Below are 22,404 nucleotides of genomic sequence, written 5' to 3'. Positions count from 1 at the left end.
ATTTAACCCACTATATTTTAGCGTTATATTGTGTCTTATCGTTGAAAATTCCTTTTAAAAAACAGTTATCTACCTAGATTTGCATGTCATCAATAGTTTTCGAAATGTGCCCATTAACATTTATAACATTATAAATTTCTAAATGTGATCACCAAACCATATTATAGTTTTATACCCATAAACATTTATAGTAGCACTATCTAAGATGATAGTTCTTCCTATATATAAAGTAAAACGAAATCAACCTCGTCAAACAACTAAACCTTAAGCACTGATACACCTTTATTCATAATTAATCTAGCACAATAATCAATAATTTTACAAAAAATAAATGGAGGCTACAATTTCATTCAAGTCTATGATTGTCTTCGCTTTTTTGATGGGTACGTCATTTTCAATATCTTGGTCCGCTATAATTTCATTTCATCCAATTTAATCACTTTTGTTAATAACAGAGATTCATTAATTAACTCTATATATCTTTATCATTAATAATCTCACATAAGTATATCATCAATACATGTGAGATATTCATTGAGTATTAACTTGAATTTAGTATTAATGTTTCACTTTGCTTTTATTATAGTTTTATCTACTATATATAAAGTGTATGCTAATTTCATATAAATAATATGATTATACAACAGGTTTGTCATTTTACACACTGTCATCAGAATCAAGTTCTTTTAATTCTGATAAGCTTGGCACAGGATCCAACTTAAGTAGGGTAGTTACTAACAAAGCATGTACAGTAGATGTCGACTGTACTTATCTGGATTGTTATAGGTGTCCTGCCAGTTGTATTAATGGTAATTGCGGTTGTGGTTGTGCGCCTGGTTCTTCTATTAATTAGTGAAAAATGGTAAAATGAAACGAATGATGATTATGTAAGTATAATAAAAAAAGTCAAGTGCTTTTCTTCATGAACATGTTTGTCTATTATTCAAATTGTTAACTTTGACAAAACTTGAAAAAAAAGTAAGTCTATTGAAAAATGATTTTAAAATAAATTTATTGGGAGACCATTTTACATTCTATGGTAAAACTAGTACCACATATAATAAAACATGTACGAAAGACACACATTTAGTGATAAACTGGTATACTTATTATAAAAGATGTATGAAAATAAAGAGTTATTTTGGTCACGATCAACAAATAAAAGGTTTACAAAAGACACATTAAGCGATACGAAAGAGAAATCTCTGAATAAATCTGCGAGAGACCATATCTCCAAAGTTGCTTGAAAAAAAGGAAACTATTTTTTTACGTAGTTTCTCATTCAAGTACACATTTTACTCAATCATAGACATTTTTTCATAATGTTTCCATACTCTACCCTTCTTGCACCAAAAAAAAAACCAATTTTTCTTTCTTTTCCTCCCCTAAAACATAATCAAATTGCTCATAATTTGTTAATTAAGAATCACAAATCTAATACTAAACAGCAAATTACTTTGTTTATCTATTTACTCCTTTAGTTTTATTTGGATTAAGTTGATTAAATGATTAATCTTTTTAATTAGGGTTTCATTTTTTTTATATTAAGGTTTGGATTAAAGTTGACTATTGTTTGATGCTTGATATACGTTTCATCATCAATAAGCAAATGAGCATCTTTGATTGTGCTTGTCGACATGTTGATTCTCCTCAAAATAGGCTATTAGATGCATAGCTCGACAATTAACCTAGACGGTGGTGGCGTGAGGGTGATGTGACATGGGAGGTGGCGTTGCTAGGGCGGCATCAATAACAAAATGACGGTAAGGGGTGGTGGTCTGGTAGAGGGGCGGTGCCGCGATGGGTAGTTGTAGGGAGGCGCGACTTCAGGGTCCGACGAGGGTTGGTCATGCGGTGGACGGCGGTGGCAATTGGGTGTCTGGGACGACAGTGGGGGTGGGTAAGGTGTTTCTAAGTTTGCCTTTTTTTTTAAATCGAAAAAGGAAACGAAGAGAGGGAGATTAGGTGAAGAAATGAGAAGGGCAATTGTGTAAATTATGTACATGATTGAGTAAATCATGTACATGAATGAGCAACACCCTTTTTTTAGGGTTATTTAATAGGAATACTACGAACTATATGAGTGCTGCTCAAAATACTACAAACTCTATTTTAATTAGGAATAAAACTAACAATTACCCCCCCTTCCCTTTGAATAGAACTGGTGTCTTTTTAACTTGTTATAACAGGTCACTTTTTGCTTGGGCCCACTCCTTTACCCTTTTTTCACTTTTTCTGTGATTTTTTTTTTTTAAATTTTACTTTTCTCTTTTATTTCTACGGTACTTTATATTTCTTAGAATTTAATTTTTTTCTCAATTGTTTCTCAAATAAATTGGTCACTATTATTTACATGAAAATTTATGTGGATCGAAAAATACAAGTGACACTCAAAACCCTAAATTGTTCTCGGCTAATGAGCTCGTTTATTCACATCTCTTCCAATAAACCCACCTCCACAACTGTTTTACCAATGAAGACTGGAAGAAGAGGTGAAGAAGAGCCATTTTCCAAGATCTTGATAGTAGGGAGACAAAATATGTAACTCTGTGATTGCATATTGATTAAATATAAGTGTGTTGAAAATTATACCTACTCAGAAGACCAAAAATAGATACTTGTGCTTTTCACTTTTTGTTTTTGATAAATGTCAGTAGCTAGCTAGATTTATTCGTGGTATGAATGTCACGGAGTTGTTTAATGCTCCTTGAGATCATGTTTCACTGCTTTTTTTAAAGTTGGCCTTTCACGGTATGTATTAAATCTATGCATGTCAGAATAGCAGAACAATGTGATACTTTTTAAGAAGGCGAAATATAGCTTTACCTGTGTTGGAGAAGACTTATTGCTTTAATGGGGATTAGGTGAAGAGGTAGGAGAAGAAGTAAAAAATTTACAAGAGAAGAGAAAAAGAGAGGTTAAAAGAGGTGTAAAATAAAGTTCACCTGTTTAGCAGGTAGCCAGTCGACCGATTGTAATATAAGCGAAAGAGGCAATTGTTGGTTAAGTTCACCTGTTTAGCAGGTAGCCAGTCGACCGATTGTAATATAAGTGAAAGGGGCAATTGTTGGTTTTATTGGTAGTTAAAATAGAGTTTGGAGTATTTTGAGCAGCATCCGCATAGTTCAGAATATTCCTATTAAATAACCCTTTTTTTTTATATACATATTTCACTCGATCATGTACAAATATTACATTTTTACACTTCTCATTTTTTTTCTCACTTATCCTTCCCTACGCTCTCCTCGTGAGTCCTTTCTCTTTTATTACCAAAAAACCACAATAAAAATAAAAATTGGATTCTATAACTACACCCTTAAAGACCTTCGAGTACAATAATAATTGTCACTTATCTAACACTTACATAAACCAAGATGAAATACATGTATACCAAAGATAAGTTAATCTCAACAATTTTATTTGATACTTTTAAATAAAATCCTTTGACGGATTCTTCGAAATAGAATCCACGGTGATATACCCAATGTCATAAGATCTTAATGATGCAATTATTATTTTATCAAACCTCGCAACCTTGCAAGTTGATATTTAGAAAGCCGTGGACATCACTCCACCAACATTTGCGCGGGTCTTGCATGTGCTTCATTAGAGTCGCTACCAGATCTTAGGAAGGCCTAGAAACCGTACAAAGGCTTTCAGATGGATCTGCTAACCATTGACATTGAGCTCGTGGTGAAGGTACGCGTTAGGAAGCCCATAAGGACACCTAACCTCGCCCATTACAATAACGATCTCTACTCCAATAAATGATGTTCGTGAATTAGGTCATAGTTATCCCAATTATGAAATGCAAACATCGTTTTAACCCTAACACGTGAGATGGTTTCTACGTCGATTTAATGCAAAAATAACTAACTATGTCAAAGTTGTTTTAACATGTGAAATGCATTAGCTATTCTAGTAAAATAAACAACAAAGAGAGGGATAAGAGATATTATTACTCTTAGCATAAGATAGACAACAAACATTAGTGGTTAGTTTACAATAACAATTGCAACAAAACAAGCAAACAACGCAGTCATGAGCAAACATGATCAATTACAATCGAAACAAGCTCAGAACGTGGCATGAAGGTCGAGACACCCCACGGATGGTCACGGTCTAAATATGGGTCATGCAAGGTATATTTTAGGCCAAGTAGGGTCTCATACAATTTATATGCAATGATATAAAACACGTGACTTGAAACAAGGCAAACAAGCAACTAATTCAAACGATTATTTCATAAATGGTTGGCACATGCTTAAGACAAATAAAATGAATAAATTTTATACCTAAAATAGCCCCTAAGTCGTGATATCTATAATCATCCATGACACGAATCGACACATCAAGTAAACATGACAACAATTGATTAACATGTTAATAGATTTAATTTAATCATAATCAAAACAGTTAAAATAAAACATGCAAATCTAAACATGTTAATAAATTCAATTTCCTTGTTGTGATAGTATTGTGGTGACTTTGTGTTATTGGCATTATTGGTATTGATTGTGGAGCCATTGTCGGGAGATGGTCGTTACCCCCATGTTCACCCCTTGTGACTCCCGTCATAAGAGGGATGTGCACATTAATGATCTGGGTTCGCTCGTTGCAATGAGCGGGACTTTAGGTGGCAAGGCTGCGGTTTACCACTGGCGGTGTAGGTACCTATTGCGATGGGTAACCTGGCAGATCTGGGCTGCGGTTTAGATAATGTACTTGGAGGTTGGAGATTGTGTTGTTGCAAGACTGAACTGGATTGTTTATTGTTGCTGTTATTGTTGAAGTTCATGTTTTATTGTGGAGTTGACTAACCCCTTGTATGTTTTAAAAACCTGTGGTAATCCATTGGGGAATGGTGAACACATGTCTAGCAGGTTTTGTTTGGTTGAGCTTCTTGCGGGATGGATGAGAGTATCACCAAGTCTACTAGCTAGCTTCCGCTTTCATGTTAACTGATGAGTCATAATTATATACATATTTATGCCTCCCCTTAATTGCTTTTGATACGGTTTTCGTGCTAGTTTATAGCATTTACATGCCTTTTAAGTTAGAATGTCGATACTTCCGCCTTTTGATGTTTAATGCAGGAATGATGCATTTGAGGAGCAAAGGAATGAAATGGGCATCGCGGAGTGAGCATGAAGGGATACACGAAGTATGGCACAAGAATCCATAAGAACGAAGGAAGAGAAGTTAAGAAGAAAACACGAAGAAAAGAGCTTCTTATTACAAGTGCCTAATTTGAAGAGCCATATCTCGAGTTCTACAACATATTTTAAAGTAATTCCAATTAGAGGTGAAAGCTTATCCTCTTAGCTTTCCAACGCCACAAAAATCGCTTGTTTCTGACAAGTAACGAAGAAATGGCGGCCGTTTGAAGTTCAGTGCGCGAAGCAGGAATTGGTGCCTCGATCGAGTCAACCTTGGCTCGATCGAGGAACTTCATGCTCGATCGAGTCACTCTCAACTCGATCGAGGAACCAACCTAATCAACTAAATTTCGCAATGTCGAGAGTTGGGTGTTCTTGAAGTTTGGTGCCTCGATCGAGTCACTCTCGACTCGATCGAGGAACCTTCCAGTTTTATAATTCCCGCAACTTTTCTTAAGTCGGTTATGTATTGCTATAAATACCAAAACTCGTACCCTAAGTTATTTTATACTTTATTTTACATAGGTTTAGTATAACTACCTTAGAAAACTCTCTCAAATACTTAGTTTAGTTTATTTATTGTTCTTCCTTCCGGATCTAAGTATTCCTTTATTACGGTATCAATCTTTCTTTAATAATTATTCTATCATTATTGTTCATCTTTTATGTTCTTAATTATGCTTTCTTATATCATTATTGTTATTATAATTACTATGAGTAGCTAAATCTTCATCTAGGATGAAGGGGATCTAGGTTAATTAAAAGGGAAAAATTGATTAATTGCTAGGGAAATCATATAAGTTGTCGTTTGATTATTGCTTGAAAAAACCTTATCCCCGGCAACGGCGCCAAATTTGATAAGGTTGTTTCAGTCGTTGGCCTTAATCAAAGTAAACCTAAACTACTACTAACAAAATAGCTAGCGGTAAGTCAGGGTCAAATCCACAGGGAGGCGGTGATTATCTAGTTTGTTGATGTTTATAGTGTCTTAAGGTAACCAATTGCGGGGTTTTGTTTGATTTGATTTCTAACAGCTAATTGCAAAGTAAATAAAAGATGAATAACGATAATATTAAAAGTCTAGGATTTCCGGTTCACTAGGTCAATTATATGGGGTCTATTAAGTCTTCCTCATGTGACTCACTGTCTGTAAAATCGTCATAGAGGGGTTCTAGATTGTCGTCAAAGAAGGGGTTATCAACTGAGCATATGTTCTCATCCTCTATGTTTCCCTCAATATCTTTTTCATTCTTTAAAACGGTTTCTATGGTCTCACCCACACCCTCATCCATGTATGGCTGAAATGAAAAAGTGGGTTTAATACATTCAATAGCAAGCCATTCAAAGAAAGAAAGGACATCTTCAATATTCTTACCACCAAAATCTCCCATACATATGGAGTCAATATAGGCTTGGGTTTGTCTGTTCATACCTTTTATGATGGTAAGGCACATAGTAAGCCGTGGAATTTTAGCCTCATAATTATGGGAACGAATCCAATCATTCCATCTAAGCATGTAATCATGGAAGTTCTCATCTTCATCCTGTAGAAACTCGATGGAAAACATTAGAACGGTCTCAAGGAACTGATGTTCCCTGAGACAAAAGACAAACTAAACAAAAACAAACAGAAAATTTGTTGCCTCCCCGGCAACGGCGCCAAATTTGATAAGGCTAAAGTCGTATCACCTTAATCAAAGTAAACCTAAACTACTACTAACAAAATAGCTAGCGGTAAGTCAGGGTCGAATCCACAGGGAGGCGGTGATTATCTAGTTTGTTTATATTTAAATATGTCTTAAAGTAACCAATTGTGGGGGTTTGTTTTGTTTTTTATGCTAACCAACTAATTGCAAGTAATTTAAAGGGCAAATAAAAATAATATTAAAGGTCTAGGATTTCCGGTTCACTAGGTCAATTATATGGGGTATATTAATCAATTGCTAGATCTGTCAAGCTGTCAAAGGGCATAATTGAGTCGACCGATCTTATGACCTTAGACAGCTTGGTAGATCTAGCAATTGATTAATAGACCCCATATAATTGACCTAGTGAACCAAAAATCTTAGACCTTTAATATTATTGTTATTTGTCTTTTAATTACTTGCAACTAGCTGTTAGCATACAAACAATCAAAACTCCCACAATTGGTTACTTTAAGACATATTTAAATATAAACAAACTAGATAATCACCGCCTCCCTGTGGATTCGACCCTGACTTACCGCTAGCTATTTTGTTAGTAGTAGTTTAGGTTTACTTTGATTAAGGTGATACGACTTTAGCCTTATCATTAACGTTAGATGATCACTTTGTTTTGGAGTTGTATTTCAGTGATTTTGGTATTTTAGCTTGTAATCGACTAAACATTTATTTACTTTAGTTAAACATTCTTTTATGGTCTATTTGATATACCTTACCTCGGGCAACCGTGATGGTAGCAGTTCCATTTGCTAAGATAGGCCTTAGTAAGGCACTTTGGTAGATGGGGGTGTTAAAGCTGTTGCCACTGGTTTGTACACGGGTTTTAGGAGACATATTTTTTTTTTTTTTTTTGGGGGGGGGGGGAGGGGTGTTGGTGGGAAAGCTAAAGTAATATGGGTAGGGTGGTAGGTTATAGGTTAGTGGTAATGGGTACGAGTTTTGGGGTAGTTTAAGACGGGTTTTGAGAGCTCGAAAGCAAAACGGGAAATGGGTGTTTGGGCTGTTTTGTGTGGATTGTTTAAGACGAGGTTTGGGTAGGCTTTGGTGAAGGAATTGGGTTGGGTGTATATGGTTTGAACATGGGTTAGGTGGAGGAGAGATGGGCCAAAGATTGCTTCGAAATTCGTGCCCAATTCGAGTAGAAAACAAGCTTGAAATCGTGTATAAAACCGTCGTAAAAATCGAGTTTTTCAAATACGATTTATAAAATAATTTAAACTTTCAAAACGATTTTTCAAATCAAATACTATTTTATTTTCAATAAAATACATTAGAAATTAATTATGAAACAGATAAAATGATTTTTCTTTAATAAAATATTTAATTTAAATATCATTTAAATTAATAAAATGCTTCATCGACAACTCCCATTCTACGTCGTAAAACGAACTCCAAATAATGACAATGCCAACTAAGAAATACATCTTGTCCTATCATCATCGGGTGTTTAACGGGTTCTCTACAAATTCCAATATCGACAGATACAGGTATCTACACAAGTTTAACCTAATTCACGAAGGATAAGCACATCTGATTAAATGAGGCAGAAATTTACGGGAAGTAGTTTTTAGCATTTGGGTTTCAGAGCCCTTATTGGAAAAAAAAAAATACAATTTATACAATAATAATTTCATGTAATTTACTTAAAAAAATAAATTGTTTCTTATTTCTTGTGAAATTTAAGATCTAAAATTGAATAATTTGAGAGGAATTTGATTAGCTTTTGAGGGTAGGATAAAAATTTATAATTTTGTTGTTTTTCTACGGAAGATTAGTTGTGTGGAAATTTTGTGAAATAATACATAATTGGGATAAATCATGTATATAAATGAGCAACTACGTATAAAAACGCATATTGTTAAATTATAGTTTATTTTTCACCAACTTTTCATGCAAATAAATGATGAGATAAGCGAGTTCATATACACCAATTGGTGTCGAATTTGTGTTGACTTTGTGTTTGCTTCGTCATGTTATTAATCATCAATCGATGTCGGATTTACAAAGAACCTGTTCTTGAAAAACCGTATCCCTCCATCATTTCACCACATCTGCTATCATTAGTCTTATGTTGGTAGTTATGTAACTCAAGTAATATGAATTGTCACTATTTTTATTTAGAAATTAAACAATTAATAACAAGTAGGACACGATAATAAAGGAAGTCAACATTCAAGTTTAGTTCAAATATTTAGCTTTTCAAACAAAAAAGGTAACAAAGAACGTTAATATAATCAATTTGAGACATCAATACTTCACCACTATTTTTCATGACATGTATAATCATAATCAGACAACATACCAAGTTAAAGATCCATATACACCTTAACCCCCATGCAAGGTTGCACATGTATAATAAAATTATATTTTGATTAGGTTTTAAATTATTATACATAAATTTTAACTATTTATACATGTAAAACTAGGGTTACTCGGTTAATCGTAGGAATCGCGAATCATTAAGAGCGAAGTTATCTCGTTGTTACATAAAATACAAATGATACAATTCCCCCCACCTTAACATCATCTCCATCGTCACCACCTGTCATCGCCAACAACTATCCCAGCCCATGTCGACCCTGACAACATACTAACCACCACAGATGATGCCATCGACAACGCTGGCCACCGTCGACAACATCAGGGTCCATACCAGACATTGTCGGTGGTCATGTTCCATTATTCGGCACCAACTAGCACCGCCGTCACTACGACACACCCCTGACCAACACAATACCAAGCACTACTCCTATGACTTACACAATTACACCGTCCTTGCAATCACCACATTAACACAGCCGAACAACTACCCCAGTGATGCCATCGTGACCCTATGTTGCCGGTGTTTTGAGGCGATAACCATCTCATTCCTATATCTTCTCCTTACTTTCCCCTCACACTCCACCATCCACAACTCTCTCCTTACTTTCCCCTCACACTCCACCATCCACAACTCGCTAGATACGTGAATAACTTATGTATAATAATTCTTGAATTTAAAACATATTAGTCTCACACAGCTTATACAAATACATCTCTACAAAGTGGCCTGAAATACTTTAACATTCAATTAACTAGTACATAAGTTTTTCAAGCAACGAAATAACAAAGCTAACCTACTAATGCGGAAATAGTATATAAGTTTTTATTTGTTATAGTATAATTATTATATTATACTCCCTCCTAGTTTCCATGTTCCTCCCTTTTGCACAATGATTAAAAAAGTGAATTTGGACCACATAAAATACACTATCTCACATGAAGTTGAATATCGACCACACAAAAGCATTCAAATAAGGAAATAGAGAACACCATACTAAGCCCAAATAGGAAGTGGGGAGGAAGATATAAACTAGGAGGGAGTATATAATAGTGTATGAATAGGTGGATCTTAAATTTTTTTTTTTTCTTGGCAACTGAAAAGAAAGGTTGCTAGTGCAAACTCATGGCTTGTTTTGCCAAGTCATGAGCTCTAGTGTTCTGGTTCCTGCGAACATAACTAAAACAAAAGCAATGAAAGGTAGTAGTAAGAGAAGTGATTTCCTCCAAGATGCCCGAAATATGATGGTGCTTGGTAGTCTTCCCCATCCATTGAGTTAAAAGCTGGAGGCAATCAGTGGAGACTTCAAGGTGAAGAATGCTAGCCTGTCGTGCCCAATTAATGGCCTCTCTTATACCTAAAGCTTCCCTTGAAGGGACAATTCAGCCCGACCTCGCATAGATCCTTCATATCTGATTTCGCCTTCTGTCCCAAGAACCGCCCATCCAAAACCTGCAAGACGCGAGTCTATCCAGCTGGCATCAACAAAGATACGCACCATAGAACAGGAGGAGGAGACACCAATAGTGTAAAAAGGTCTCCCCCTACGGAGCATTTGAAGATCAAGTTCATTATCCATCAGATTAGCCTGCTCGTCAGGCGCATAGCTTGAGACAAGTATAAGCGGGGTTGGGACATGCAGGGCGCGGTGGTGTGGGCACGTGTGGGTATAGGGTAGGTTTCATGTGATACCCACACCCGCCCCACAACCAGCGAGGTAAATCTGATTTCATGATCCCAAAAAGTGCTTTGAAACTGACACCTTGTTATCGCATACCCTAGAAGCGAGTGAAGAACGAACAGGTTAGAGAGAATAAGAACAAATCACTATCATCTCACGAATTGGATTTAAATAAGGTCTCATGCTTAAAGAAAAAACTTTGCCCACTCTCGCCGTCTTGTCACTCTTTGAAAGACTCCCCGTCGTCAATGCACGAACAATAGAATCGACTCTGTACGGGCGGAAAGGCGATAAAGAAAGGTGCGGATTGCCTTCAAGCAAGTAGACATGAAGGCGTTGAACATATTTGAAGTACTTCTTAGACCCAAAGCATTCATTCAGCTAATTCCTTTGATCTCAAAATGTTTTATTAAAGTCTATCACATCATAAATGTAACTAGATGCAATATTTTTTTTTTATTTTTTTTTAAATTAACAACGTTGAAAATAGTATATCTGTGCAAATTTTCTCGAGTTTAAAACCAGTTTATATTGATATTTGATTCCATCTCCATGTAACTTGATGCAATATCCTGCTTTACTTTATTTACTGATTTACTTGCATTAAAGAAACTCATAAATTAACCCCCACTCCCTCGCTCTTTCCTCCACAACGGCAAAAAAAAAAAACCCGATAATTTATCCATCCCAAGAACAGGAGGTAAACACCATTTTTCCCCAAAATTCAACTCCGAATTTCTCCCGCTCACGCGTTTCAATCGTACCACTTCTATTATTTTAATTTATTATTATATTTCTGTCTAATACTCTGTGTGGTTTTATGCAATTTGGGGGATTTTCTAGGGTTTCCGACGAACAATCGAGAGATCTGTAGACCAATTTCCTTCAACCTCGAGAATTTTCAACAATGGAGATGTCCGAAATAGAGTTAGAGAAACAGTTGTTAGAGGCTGGAAATAGGCTTCTTTCTCCTCCTTCGTTAGCTTCTGAACTACTTGAATCTCTTAATGTAAGTATTAATTTGTTTTTTTTTTTTTTTGTTATTTGTCCGTAGTTTTTCGACGAAATTCACAGATTTGAATGTTTGCTTGATTATGTTGTATGCGCGGAATTTTGAAGAACGTAACTTTAGGTTTCTTTATGAATGTTATGCTGTGTTTCTCCACTGGTACTAAGCAATTTCTGTATTTTAACATTGTCTTCGACATCTTCTTCTCTAGCGCAGCGTAATTATGTATAAAAGCGTCTGGAATTACCCTGTGTTTCTTATGAGGTGTAATGATTGGATGTATGTGATGTTAGCAGTTGAGAAAGTGATGCCGGCTGCTGAGTTAATTTGAAATGACGCTCCTACTGTGGCTTTGTAGAGCCTAGTTATCGTGAATTTGTTAGGTTCTGTTAGGACCTACTGTGGCTTTGTAGAAGCAAGTATTCCACCAGCTATAATTCAGATGTAATTTTTTTCGCTAATGTTCGTAGTTATTAGTTGCTATCGTGGTGTTTGCAGGATGTTTGCAGGTATAATGAATGAATATGTTTTTGAGTATCATTGACTTGATTAGTGGTGCCATTATAATTTTTTGATAGCTTAACATATCCGAACGCATTTTTTTGTGATTCAATGTTAGGTTGAAAATACGAGTATATAATTGATGTCTCATTATGCTGAATGATGATGATTGAATGTGTTTAATACGATCTCTGTTTTTCACTTCTGTGCTTATGCTTTACAAGATGCTTATGTCCTCTTTTTTGTTCATTTTTATGCGTGATTTAGATTTTATACTTACATTTGAACATAACATGTCTCTTTTATCAAGCAGTGATGGATATCTCTTCTTCAGCCACATCTGTAAGGTATAGCTGTTGATTTAATTGTTTTCTTGATTTTTTATAGCTGGTGGAATACTTGCTTCTAGAAGTGGAGCAGTCACCATCAGAGTCAATGAGGGAAGCACTCGCTCCGTCAACAAAAGCGTTGATCGCTGAAGAGCTTTTGAGACATTCAGACACTGACGTCAAAGTTGCTGTTGCTTCATGCATCAGTGAGATAACTAGGATCACAGCCCCAGACGCACCGTATACTGATGATGAGATGAAGGTTTCAGACGACTCTATTTTCTACTCAGCTCTCAATTGTTGATATAAGCTTATAAGTGTGTTTGTTTAGTTCTTTTACTCTTAACTTATTCTTATCAACGTTGTGACCATATAAGCTTATGTGTTGTTATCAGGAGGTGTTTCATTTGATTGTATCATCTTTTGAGAAGCTGGATGATAAATCAAGCCGTTCATACATCAAGAGGATCTCTATACTTGAGACTTTGGCAAGAGTCAGATCATGTGTTGTGATGCTAGATCTTGAATGTGATGATTTAGTTGTTGAAATGTTCAGGCATTTCCTTAGAACAATAAGGTACATCATATTTGGAGCTGATATTGTCTCTTTCTCTCTCTATTTACAATACCGTCCGTCTCCCTGACTGAGTGTACTATCAAAGTATGTTTGGCCATCCGGTTCTGATTTCTACACATTTTTGTGTAGTTCATGTGAGCTCTTTCCCCTATGGGATCATATGTTATGCCATCTGCAATTTACAACCAATGCTTATTTTTTGCTGTTTCTATTGAGCCACTTCCCCTATGAGATCATAAGTTGCTTCCTCATATCGTTATTAATTAGTTCTGATTGCTTCTATCCTAGACTCTTGCACCTTTTCATAGTGGCTTCTATTGTCTTAGGCCTATTCTGTGTGACGGAGTGCGACCACAGTTGTCTTTAAATGCTTCAGAGACCTGTAAGTTTGAAGCTCTCCAAAGTCCGTTTTGAGTGGGTACCGATGGATACCCGTTATTTCATCTGTCTTGTGTATTACAGTTTTTGTTGACCTCCAACTTTTCAATTGTTCTACATGTGAAGTGTATTCTGGTACATACCAGATACTTTCTTTGGACTTCCGCATTCACAAGTTTCGTGGACCCGTCTCTTTTGTTTATCTAGTCTTGTATGTTTTGGTTGATAGAAGCTTAATCTGTGTATTGGCATTCGTTTTTCATGTGCATATTTTTTTATAGTATATTTCCTTGCGAAGTATTTGTAAATTCGTTTTGAACACGTGAAATTTGCCGCAAACATGTCTTCAAATTAGTTATTCTTATAGTGATTTTGTTTTCACTCTCAGGGATGATCACCATGAGGGGGTGTTTACTTCGATGGAGACAATTATGACCCTTGTCTTGGAAGAAAGTGAGGCTATATCTGTAGATCTGCTTTCGTCTATTTTAAACATCCTTAAAAAAGAGGACAAGGTCTAGTATCTTATAAAGCCCTGAAGATTTGCTTATGCCATGTTTTAACCTCTCCCCTTGCCTGCTTATGTAATTGTTTTTCTTCCCTTTTCAGGAAGTACTTCCTATCGCTCGTCTTCTTGGAGAGAAAGTGATTGTTAATTGTGCTAGTAAGGTTAAACCTTACTTGTTATCAGCTGTGAGATCTAGTGGTGCTTCTTTAGATAATTATAGTAAGGCTGTGGCAGATATCTGCCAAACTGGTGGTGAAGCTATTGAGCCCACTGATGATGTTACAAACAAAAATTCGGTATTTTATCCTCCTTGCATGCTTAATACAGTAATATTGCACTTCTTTTGGCGTTTGACAATTTGGTTATTTAACAAGACAATTGATGCAACCATACGTTTCTAGCATTTATTGTTTCGTTGATGCATCCATATGTAACTAATGCTCCATAGTTTACTAGCATATGCATATGGTGTCAATCAAAAAGATAAATATTTGTATTTCTTTTTCTTTTTTTGCTTTTCCCCTTCAGGTGGGATCGGGGTCGGGGTTGGAGAAACCGGAAGGAATCTGTTGTAGGGAACTTGGACTAGGTTTGTAGAGACGTTTTTGTCTTGTAGTTCCTTTCTTAATAAAAAGAGAGGCCCTGATTGGTGTAGTATTTAATAGTGATGTTGAATTTCAACTTCATAACTCGTATAGGGTGCTTTTTTCCCCAATATAATCCATCTTTCGTGGAAACTAATATGTACTTATGTAGTACTTTGTAATCTATTTTGTTCTCGTTTAAATGAGAATTTAAACTACGGATAGATAAAGGCTATCTCTTAATGTGATGGTGACAACCAAAGGAATGTACTCATACATGCTAGTTGTAAATCTTGTTTCTAAACTAATGGAAACTACTAACAACATAATCTAGTTGTGAACTCATGTAAACAACTACGAAGACAGTGTTATAGTACTGTTAATGTGATCGGATATTATTGAAAAACATAGAATCTTCGATTGTATGTACATTTTTCATTTTTGTACGTCACATTTATGTCCTTGCAATAAAGCTAGCCTGTGAGTTTAGTCAATTGAGATTCCATGTAGTTATTTAACTATGAGTTCTATGGCTAGTGGCATTGTGACCTTGTACCAGTTTTCACTTTGTTGTAGGCAGTTTATACCTGCTACCCTTGACGTATATTGCTTTAAGCCTGACTTGTTTAAACCCTCTCTCCCTAATCAGGCTGATGAGAATGATTTGCTCAATGCACCTTCAGAAAAGGCAGTTGAGGTAGGTTCCAGTTTCTATTTCTTGTATTTATATATTCTTGAGATTGTTGCTTGTATAAAATTTTTAAGGCAACCGTCCTTGCTTCTCAGGTAGCGCTTGAATCAATGGAAGATGCGCCTCCTTCTGAAGAAGTTGGCCCAAGCACTGTTGGGTCCCCTAAGACTGTTATGAGTAATGGTTCCCTGAAGCAGGGCAGTGAAGACACTCCTGCAACCAATGGAAACTCCATGGAAGTCGATAATGATACTCTGGACGATAAAGCGGAGCCAAGCAAGACTGAAGTTGAAAGTGTAGCTGATGAAGAAATTTCAAAGTCTAAGCCACAAAAATCGAACCGGAGAAAAGGCAGAAAATCAAATTCTACTAAGAGCTCGAAATCCTTTGCACCTATTTTGTCTGATAGAAAAAGTGAAGTCATTGATACACCTGAGCACGAGGAAAATGATGCCAAGGATGTTGATGATATAAATCAAGAGGATCCTGCCACTGATACCACAGTGGCAGCCCATAATGAGAAATCGTTGGAGGAGCCCATCCTCTCACCAGTTGCATCTGACAATGCCCATGTTGATCCTTCTCTGCCCTCAACAACTGGAAGCCTTGCTGATGAAACCCTTTCTGACAAAACTGGACTTGAAAAGAAGAAAGAGCATCCTATTCTAGAAAACGAGTCAGCTAATGATGTTGATGGTAAGAAGGAATCTGACACCCAGCAGGATTCTGAGGGAGCTGCTGGTCTAGATAGCACGTTGAACAAACATGCTGCATCTGACCAGGAAGAAAGAGTAGCTGATTCCGCTAATGATACAAAGAATGAAGGTGATAATATAAATGAGTTGGATGGTAATTCAGCTAAGGAGGTGGTCCAAGAGGCTGAAGCTGGGAGTAGTCAGCGTGTTAACAAGAAAAAACGAGGACAGACAAAAGCTACTCCAGCTAAGGGACATTCAAAAACTCCTGCCAAGGATGATAAAAAAGTATTTCCTTGAGCCATTAGTATTCATCTTCTTCAGAAGTTATTTTCGGTTAGTTAGCCTAATTACTTACTCGTCTTTCTCGACATATTTTGTGCTTATTCCAGAAGACTGTTGTCATACCCAAGCCCACTCCAAAAGCGACTAAAGATGTTAGTGGTATGGAAGAAGCAGCGAAGTCAAGTTCAAAGAGGAAGCGTCCAAGCGAAGAAAAAGTATGTAAACATATTGATCTTTGCCAACTACATTTGCTTTGCAATGCAGTTCCTTTCTGTCATATTTGTTATGTGTGTAGCTAAACTTGAGCTTACGAAGTACCTGTGATCTGTGATGCGTTGGTCTTGAATTGATTGATTTGGAGTGAAAAGAGCTATCTGATTTTGTAACTCTTCATCTGAAGAAACTTCTGCCTGTTTTATTTATTATTTTGTTTTATGGAGTATTTTCTTGGCTGCTCTTCTTGTGTTTCTTTTCTGTTGTAGTCCACTTGGCCCATGCAACTGGTTTTTGTCTTTAGCTATTGTGTTCCATCATATATAACTGTACTTATGCCGTACTTGTATATAAGGATTGCTTGTGATAGAAAATTGTTTAGCTATGAGGTTCAGTGGTTGTGTTCACATCAGGTTACTCTGAGCCCTGCTAGATATTGTTGAATATAGTTTGACCCATCGGCCTAATTGATTTTTAGTAGACTCAAGACTTCTTGATTGCTCATTTGCTCTTAAATAATGATTCTCTGTGTTAGTACATTTTCCTTAATTTCCAGCGATCTTTCGCATGTGTAGGCAGTGATATGCTAGAAGGGCCTTTCTGGCACTCACAGCTGACATTTGCTGTTTTGTCACTGTTAATTTGTCTTATAGTTCTGCTACGTCCTCCAAATTTACCTTTTACTCATTTTCTAAATTCTCTCACAAAAAAAAGGGCAAATGGGATAAATGAAAAAAATGGGGTGAAATATTTTTCGGTTATTTTGGATCAACGTATAGTTTTTCCATTTATTCGTGTTCTTTCCCTGAATTAAAAATTCATCCCACATAATTTTTTTTTTTTAATGAAAGATCAATTTCATTAATAATTAGCCATATGGCATCTAAATTTGATATCAGCATTAACAAAATACATAACTAAGAAAATCAATTTAATTTCAACCGAAACAATGATCTCTATTTTCTTCAAAGTGGGAAGAGCATAATGAAATGGAGGTTGGAAATTATAGCCTTATAGGAGACTATTTTAGTCTTGAATCTGAATGCATGATTGTGTTTTATTAATTTTAGATTTAAAATTTTATCCTAATTTTTCTTAAAAACATTTTTCATGTTGACCTTTAGGCACATCAAACAAAGGATTATGGTCCAGAATTGGTTGGTTCAAAGGTTGAAGTTTGGTGGCCGGATGACAGCAAGTAAGTTATCTATTATTTTTATCCCATGACTAATGTTTTCCTATGACTGGATAAGATTGGTTTTACGAGTTGTCTTCAAGATTGGTTTTATTTTACAGTTCTTGCACTTTACAGTCTAACTTCTTTTATTGATGAATCGTATCTATACATTACAATGTGTTATTCTATTTTTGTAGATTTTATAAAGGGGTTGTCAAATCCTTCGATGCTGCTGAAATAAAGCATAAGGTAAATGGAGTTTCTTTGCAATCTCTTGGTTGAAATTAGTGTCTGTGCGATGTTTTGATGTTCTTTGCTCATCTTGTCTGCAGATCTTTTATGACGATGGTGATATTGAACTGCTGGATCTCAAAAACGAAAGATGGAAGTTTGCTGGTAAAAATGAAGTATGTTCCCCTAGTTTCTTCTTGGCTGTATACTTCTCTTTGTATTTTTTTGCCATGTTCTGATGTTAATTGATCCCTTGTTACTCATAGGTACATGCAAGTGATGGTGAGAGTCCTGATGAATCTGCTGATGAAACGTACGTTATGGCTTTTAGATTTTTTGTGAAACCTCAATGATGCACATTTATTTTACTCAGCCCTCACTTTGAAATTATTCCCTGCCCATAAAAAAAATTATGGTTTCTTTTTCACAAAAATTAAAATTTATGATAAAATATTGAATTTGAAGTTGTTGAAATGTGGAGTCACAAATCATAACATGGACACCCCAAATTGGAAACCCATCAACTTTATTCATGGACTTGAGGATTAGTTTTTGTTTTTTTCAGTGGCCTGTTTTGTTTGCCATTGAAAGTATGAATTTGTACAAATCCATTTGTGTTTTTCTTATGTAAGAGTACTTTATTTTGTTATTTACAGGCCAATAGGTAAGAAAGGCAAAACAATTGCAGACCTAGGAGCTAAGCAAGGGAAGACTCTGAGCTCGGCTAAAATGTAAGTTTTTTTTATCTTACCTTAACTCCACCTCGTTGGAAATACGACAAAACATTGTCCATATATGTTGTTCTGTGTTTTCTAGGTCTGGTGCTTCATCGAGCAAATCAAAATCTGCACTCAAGTCTGGGAAAGCCAAAGAGGAAACGTCAAAGAAAGTCGGGAAATCTGTTTCTAAAGCTTCAAAATCTGGGAATAAGTTTTCTGATGATACGTCAAAATCTGCTAAAAAATCCAAAGATGATGAAGACTCGCCCAAAGGCATTGTCAAGTCAAAGCAAGGCACATCTGCCAAATCTAAGGGTAAGTCACCCAAGAGTGTTGGTAAATCCAATTCAAGTACTAGCAAGAAAGTTAAAGTAAGTACATCATCAGCGGACGAGGACACTGAAGATGAATCACCTGAACCCAACAAGCCAAAAGGGAAGTCTCCGACTACACAAAAATCTCAAAAGAATTCGAATAAAAGAAAGAGGTAAAAGTTTGATGACATAAACGGTTCTATCTTTTGGTGGAGGTGGATTGCAGATTACAGTGCTTCTGTCCATCCAGGTATGCCACTGGCCCGTGTGTCGTATATCTATTGTTTTGAATAGTAGGGAAATGATGGGTCCTAATTGGCGGTATATCACAGTTAATATAGTTAGGTGTTTTTAACTTTAGTTGGTTTAGCTTTTGTTTAGGGATCGCGTTTGATCACATTCTATTTATTGGGTCGGGACTATTTTGTAGATGTAGTTGGTTTAGCTATGTTTTACTTGCAGTCATTGTGTTATCTATCTTTGCGACTCAAGCTCTTCTCAAAATTGTATTCGTCTGTGGTATTGCTTTGCTTCCTCCCTTTCACCCGTGTTCTATTGCTACTTATGGTTCTTAAATTTTCGAAAACAAAAACTACAAAGTAGCTTTCCTTTTTTTTTTTTTTAGAAATACAACTGAGAGATTGTCTTTTCTTTTGTACTAGTTGGAACGGCGCCTGCGAATTCTCACGCAGCTTCCAACATTTTTTTAATTTGTTTTTTTTTTTTTTTTTTGGTAAAATGAGGTGGTTAGACTATCTGTAAATAAGTTTTCAGACCGCAAATTTTACCATAAAACATACACTGAGCATCACTTGAAATCGATATGTTCGCAACTTTGTCGTAGAGTTTTTCTTTCAACGTGTCGTACTAAACCAAACAGACTTACTTCAATAAGGCAATCATCAATATTATCTTTACATTAACTTCTGAGGCGCCATATGTTGTGTCCATTTCTGCAAAACAATCGAACAAAATAATGCTATGGTCGATAAATTGTACGCAAAACATTTACAAAATTATAAAAGAAGTCGAGATCGCTCACACCTTGTATTAGGGAACTTCTGCCAATATATATTGTGGTCGGATATACATGTCGTAATATGAACGGGTTTTCCTTCGTATGGATTAGTGTCGAATAGTAGCTTAAGCGATGAAGATATACACATATTGTAGTGATCGTCTCTATCGTAAGCGGACAGGTAGTCTCTCCGATGATTCTTCTAGTCAATGCATATATTAAAATTGCGACTCATCTATATAGTATCCGCTGTAACCTACGAATTTAGATAATACTTGTAGAACAACAAACATCTACATTGCAGTTATTGACCAGACAGAAGAGGTTACCTACAACACTCCCTCCTATTTATCATTTTCTTCCCCTTTCCTTTTTGCACAAGAAATAAGAAACTGAATTTGGATCACATAAAAGACACTACCCCACATGCTATAAATTTGGACCACACAAATCAACCCAAAAAAGGAAATAGAGAAGAAAACGTGAATAATCCGTATTGGAAATAAGGAAGAAATGGGTGAATAGGAGGGAGTATATTATTATTGTTCAATTAGTCTTGCTGAAGACGGGTCGGAGCAAGTGACGGGTAAAGTCACTCACAAAACGAATAGGGGGGACAAGGTGGAGGCACCTCCATGTGCCCTCTCTCCTCTATTTGGATCATTTGTGAGAGAAAATAGTATCTGTCACTCCAAAGTAACAGATACGTGCCGTCACAAATGAGATTTTGTGATTATTGTTTGCATTAGCAAAGTTAAACACAGTACATAGTTGCTGAAACAAAATGGTACATTTGGTAATCTTATCTTTATTAATTCGTAAGACAATACTCAATCCAGGACGTGCCACCTCATTAATTCAGCCTTTTTTTTAGAAAAAAAAACTTTTATATGGCGGGACCCGTTAGTGTGCAAAGGAGTATATTTCTTCAGAATTCCGCCAATACAAATATCCTACAAATTCCGTCGTAAAACAAATACTATGAAATAATTTTATACATTCCGAATAAATGAAATTAATGGCATATAAGCTGTATGAATTACAAATCGGAATAAATGAAAATAATACTATGAAATAATTTTATACATTCCGAATAATTTGATAAAACTATATTTATACATATGCAATAAATTTACTGACAACGAGTCCAAAGCGATAATAGCCCAAGCTTTACACTTTGATTTTATTTGAATACGGATTATTAATTTTATTTTAATAATTCGAAATTTTGTGATAAATACGGCTGTTCCGGGTGTAATTCCAGAGCGAGTATTGTTACCACCCGTGGCTTGTAGAATGACGTCTTTGCTTGAATCCTCCTTGCGGTCTCCTGAAACGATGAACAAACTGAGGGCTCGGCTTTGGCCGAGCGTACTCACTCCGACGCCCAAGTCAGTAAACTTAGAGAGGTAAGTTGTTGCTTGGCCTAAGTATATGTATTGTAGAGAGATAAGGAAGATGTTACCAGGTGAATAGTGATTCTTAGGTTAATTTTGGATCCTTTCCTCAATGAAGGTTGAGGAGTATTTATAAACTTTCACCTTTTGTCACGTAGTGGCCAAGTGGCTAGCAGGTGGAAAGACCGTTCTACCCTCGGCCGATGGACCCATGGCAGGCCGGCCGAGGGTCTTGGATATGAGTACGCGGATATGTGCCCCGGGCTAGTTGCGGGCCGAGACCAGTGACAGTAGATGGGTTGCATCGGCTAGATCTGTCTAAGTCGTTGACTTTCTTTGTGGATATCTTTGACCTTGCTCAATGTGTTGACTTGGTCAGCGGTGCAGAATATGCCCCATCAATTTGCCCCCAGCGTAGTCTATGCCGTGGTATGGGCTCCGATGTATGTTGAGCGTATATTCTGCGCAAGTAATTTCGAAACTTTTTCTCAGACGGCTTCTTCTACCTCGGCCTGGTTCTCGCTTAGGCCGTACCATATCCCCCTCCACATGGATGTGTAAAGGGCATCCGATGTGGAAAAGAAAGTGATTGTTGGCCGAGACCCGGGGTTGGGAGTCTTAGGTTGTTTTTGATTGCCCCAGTGCCGGTGCTTCCTAGCTTGGTTGATCATGTGGCGGCGGAGAGCGGATACCTAGGAATTTGTTGAGGAAGATGAATAGGCGAGAGATATGAAGGGGCGTGTTGAAGACGCTTGATCACTTTGCATTGCATTGATTGACGTCCGATTGTTGCGACGATTGACATTCCGTGGTTGCATGTCCGACACGTGTCGTTCATTGATTGGGCCGACGCTTCATGGGTCATTCACGATTGGTCCTTCTTCATGGGCTTTTCCCTATGGGGACGGCCGTCGT

The 22,404-nt window shown here is 36.5% G+C and overlaps 1 protein-coding gene across 2 annotated transcripts; it reads left to right on the top strand.

The window, feature by feature from the left end:
* The first annotated feature begins 11,409 nt into the window (after window positions 1-11,409).
* On the top strand, window positions 11,410-19,518 carry LOC141612226 (sister chromatid cohesion protein PDS5 homolog C-like). 2 transcript variants are annotated; one of them, XM_074430961.1, is made up of 15 exons: window positions 11,410-11,563; window positions 11,707-11,872; window positions 12,761-12,964; window positions 13,098-13,279; window positions 14,046-14,172; window positions 14,267-14,461; window positions 15,399-15,446; window positions 15,536-16,423; window positions 16,528-16,635; window positions 17,758-17,831; window positions 18,008-18,059; window positions 18,143-18,217; window positions 18,308-18,354; window positions 18,698-18,772; window positions 18,858-19,518. In XM_074430961.1, the coding sequence occupies exons 2-15, from the start codon at window positions 11,771-11,773 to the stop codon at window positions 19,249-19,251; spliced, it is 2,571 nt and encodes an 856-aa protein (XP_074287062.1). In that variant the 5' UTR covers window positions 11,410-11,563; window positions 11,707-11,770; the 3' UTR covers window positions 19,252-19,518. The 2 variants fall into 2 exon arrangements, with proteins under 2 accessions (XP_074287062.1, XP_074287061.1); XM_074430960.1 differs by having other exon boundaries at window positions 11,476-11,563; window positions 15,399-15,450; window positions 15,540-16,423.
* Window positions 19,519-22,404: the final 2,886 nt, after the last annotated feature.

Source organism: Silene latifolia, chromosome 11 (genome assembly GCF_048544455.1).
Source record: "Silene latifolia isolate original U9 population chromosome 11, ASM4854445v1, whole genome shotgun sequence".
In the NCBI taxonomy this organism is placed as follows: domain Eukaryota; kingdom Viridiplantae; phylum Streptophyta; class Magnoliopsida; order Caryophyllales; family Caryophyllaceae; genus Silene; species Silene latifolia.
Note: the sequence above shows the minus strand (reverse complement) of the source record. Positions and strands in the feature narration are given on the sequence as shown.

Coding starts and splice junctions, on each gene's coding strand:
- LOC141612226 (XM_074430961.1), top strand. CDS start 11,771: ATGGAGATGTCCGAAATAGAGTTAGAGAAACAGTTGTTAGAGGCTGGA. Junction 16,424..16,527: donor CTGCCAAGGATGATAAAAAA/GTATTTCCTTGA, acceptor TGCTTATTCCAG/AAGACTGTTGTCATACCCAA. Junction 16,636..17,757: donor AGCGTCCAAGCGAAGAAAAA/GTATGTAAACAT, acceptor GTTGACCTTTAG/GCACATCAAACAAAGGATTA.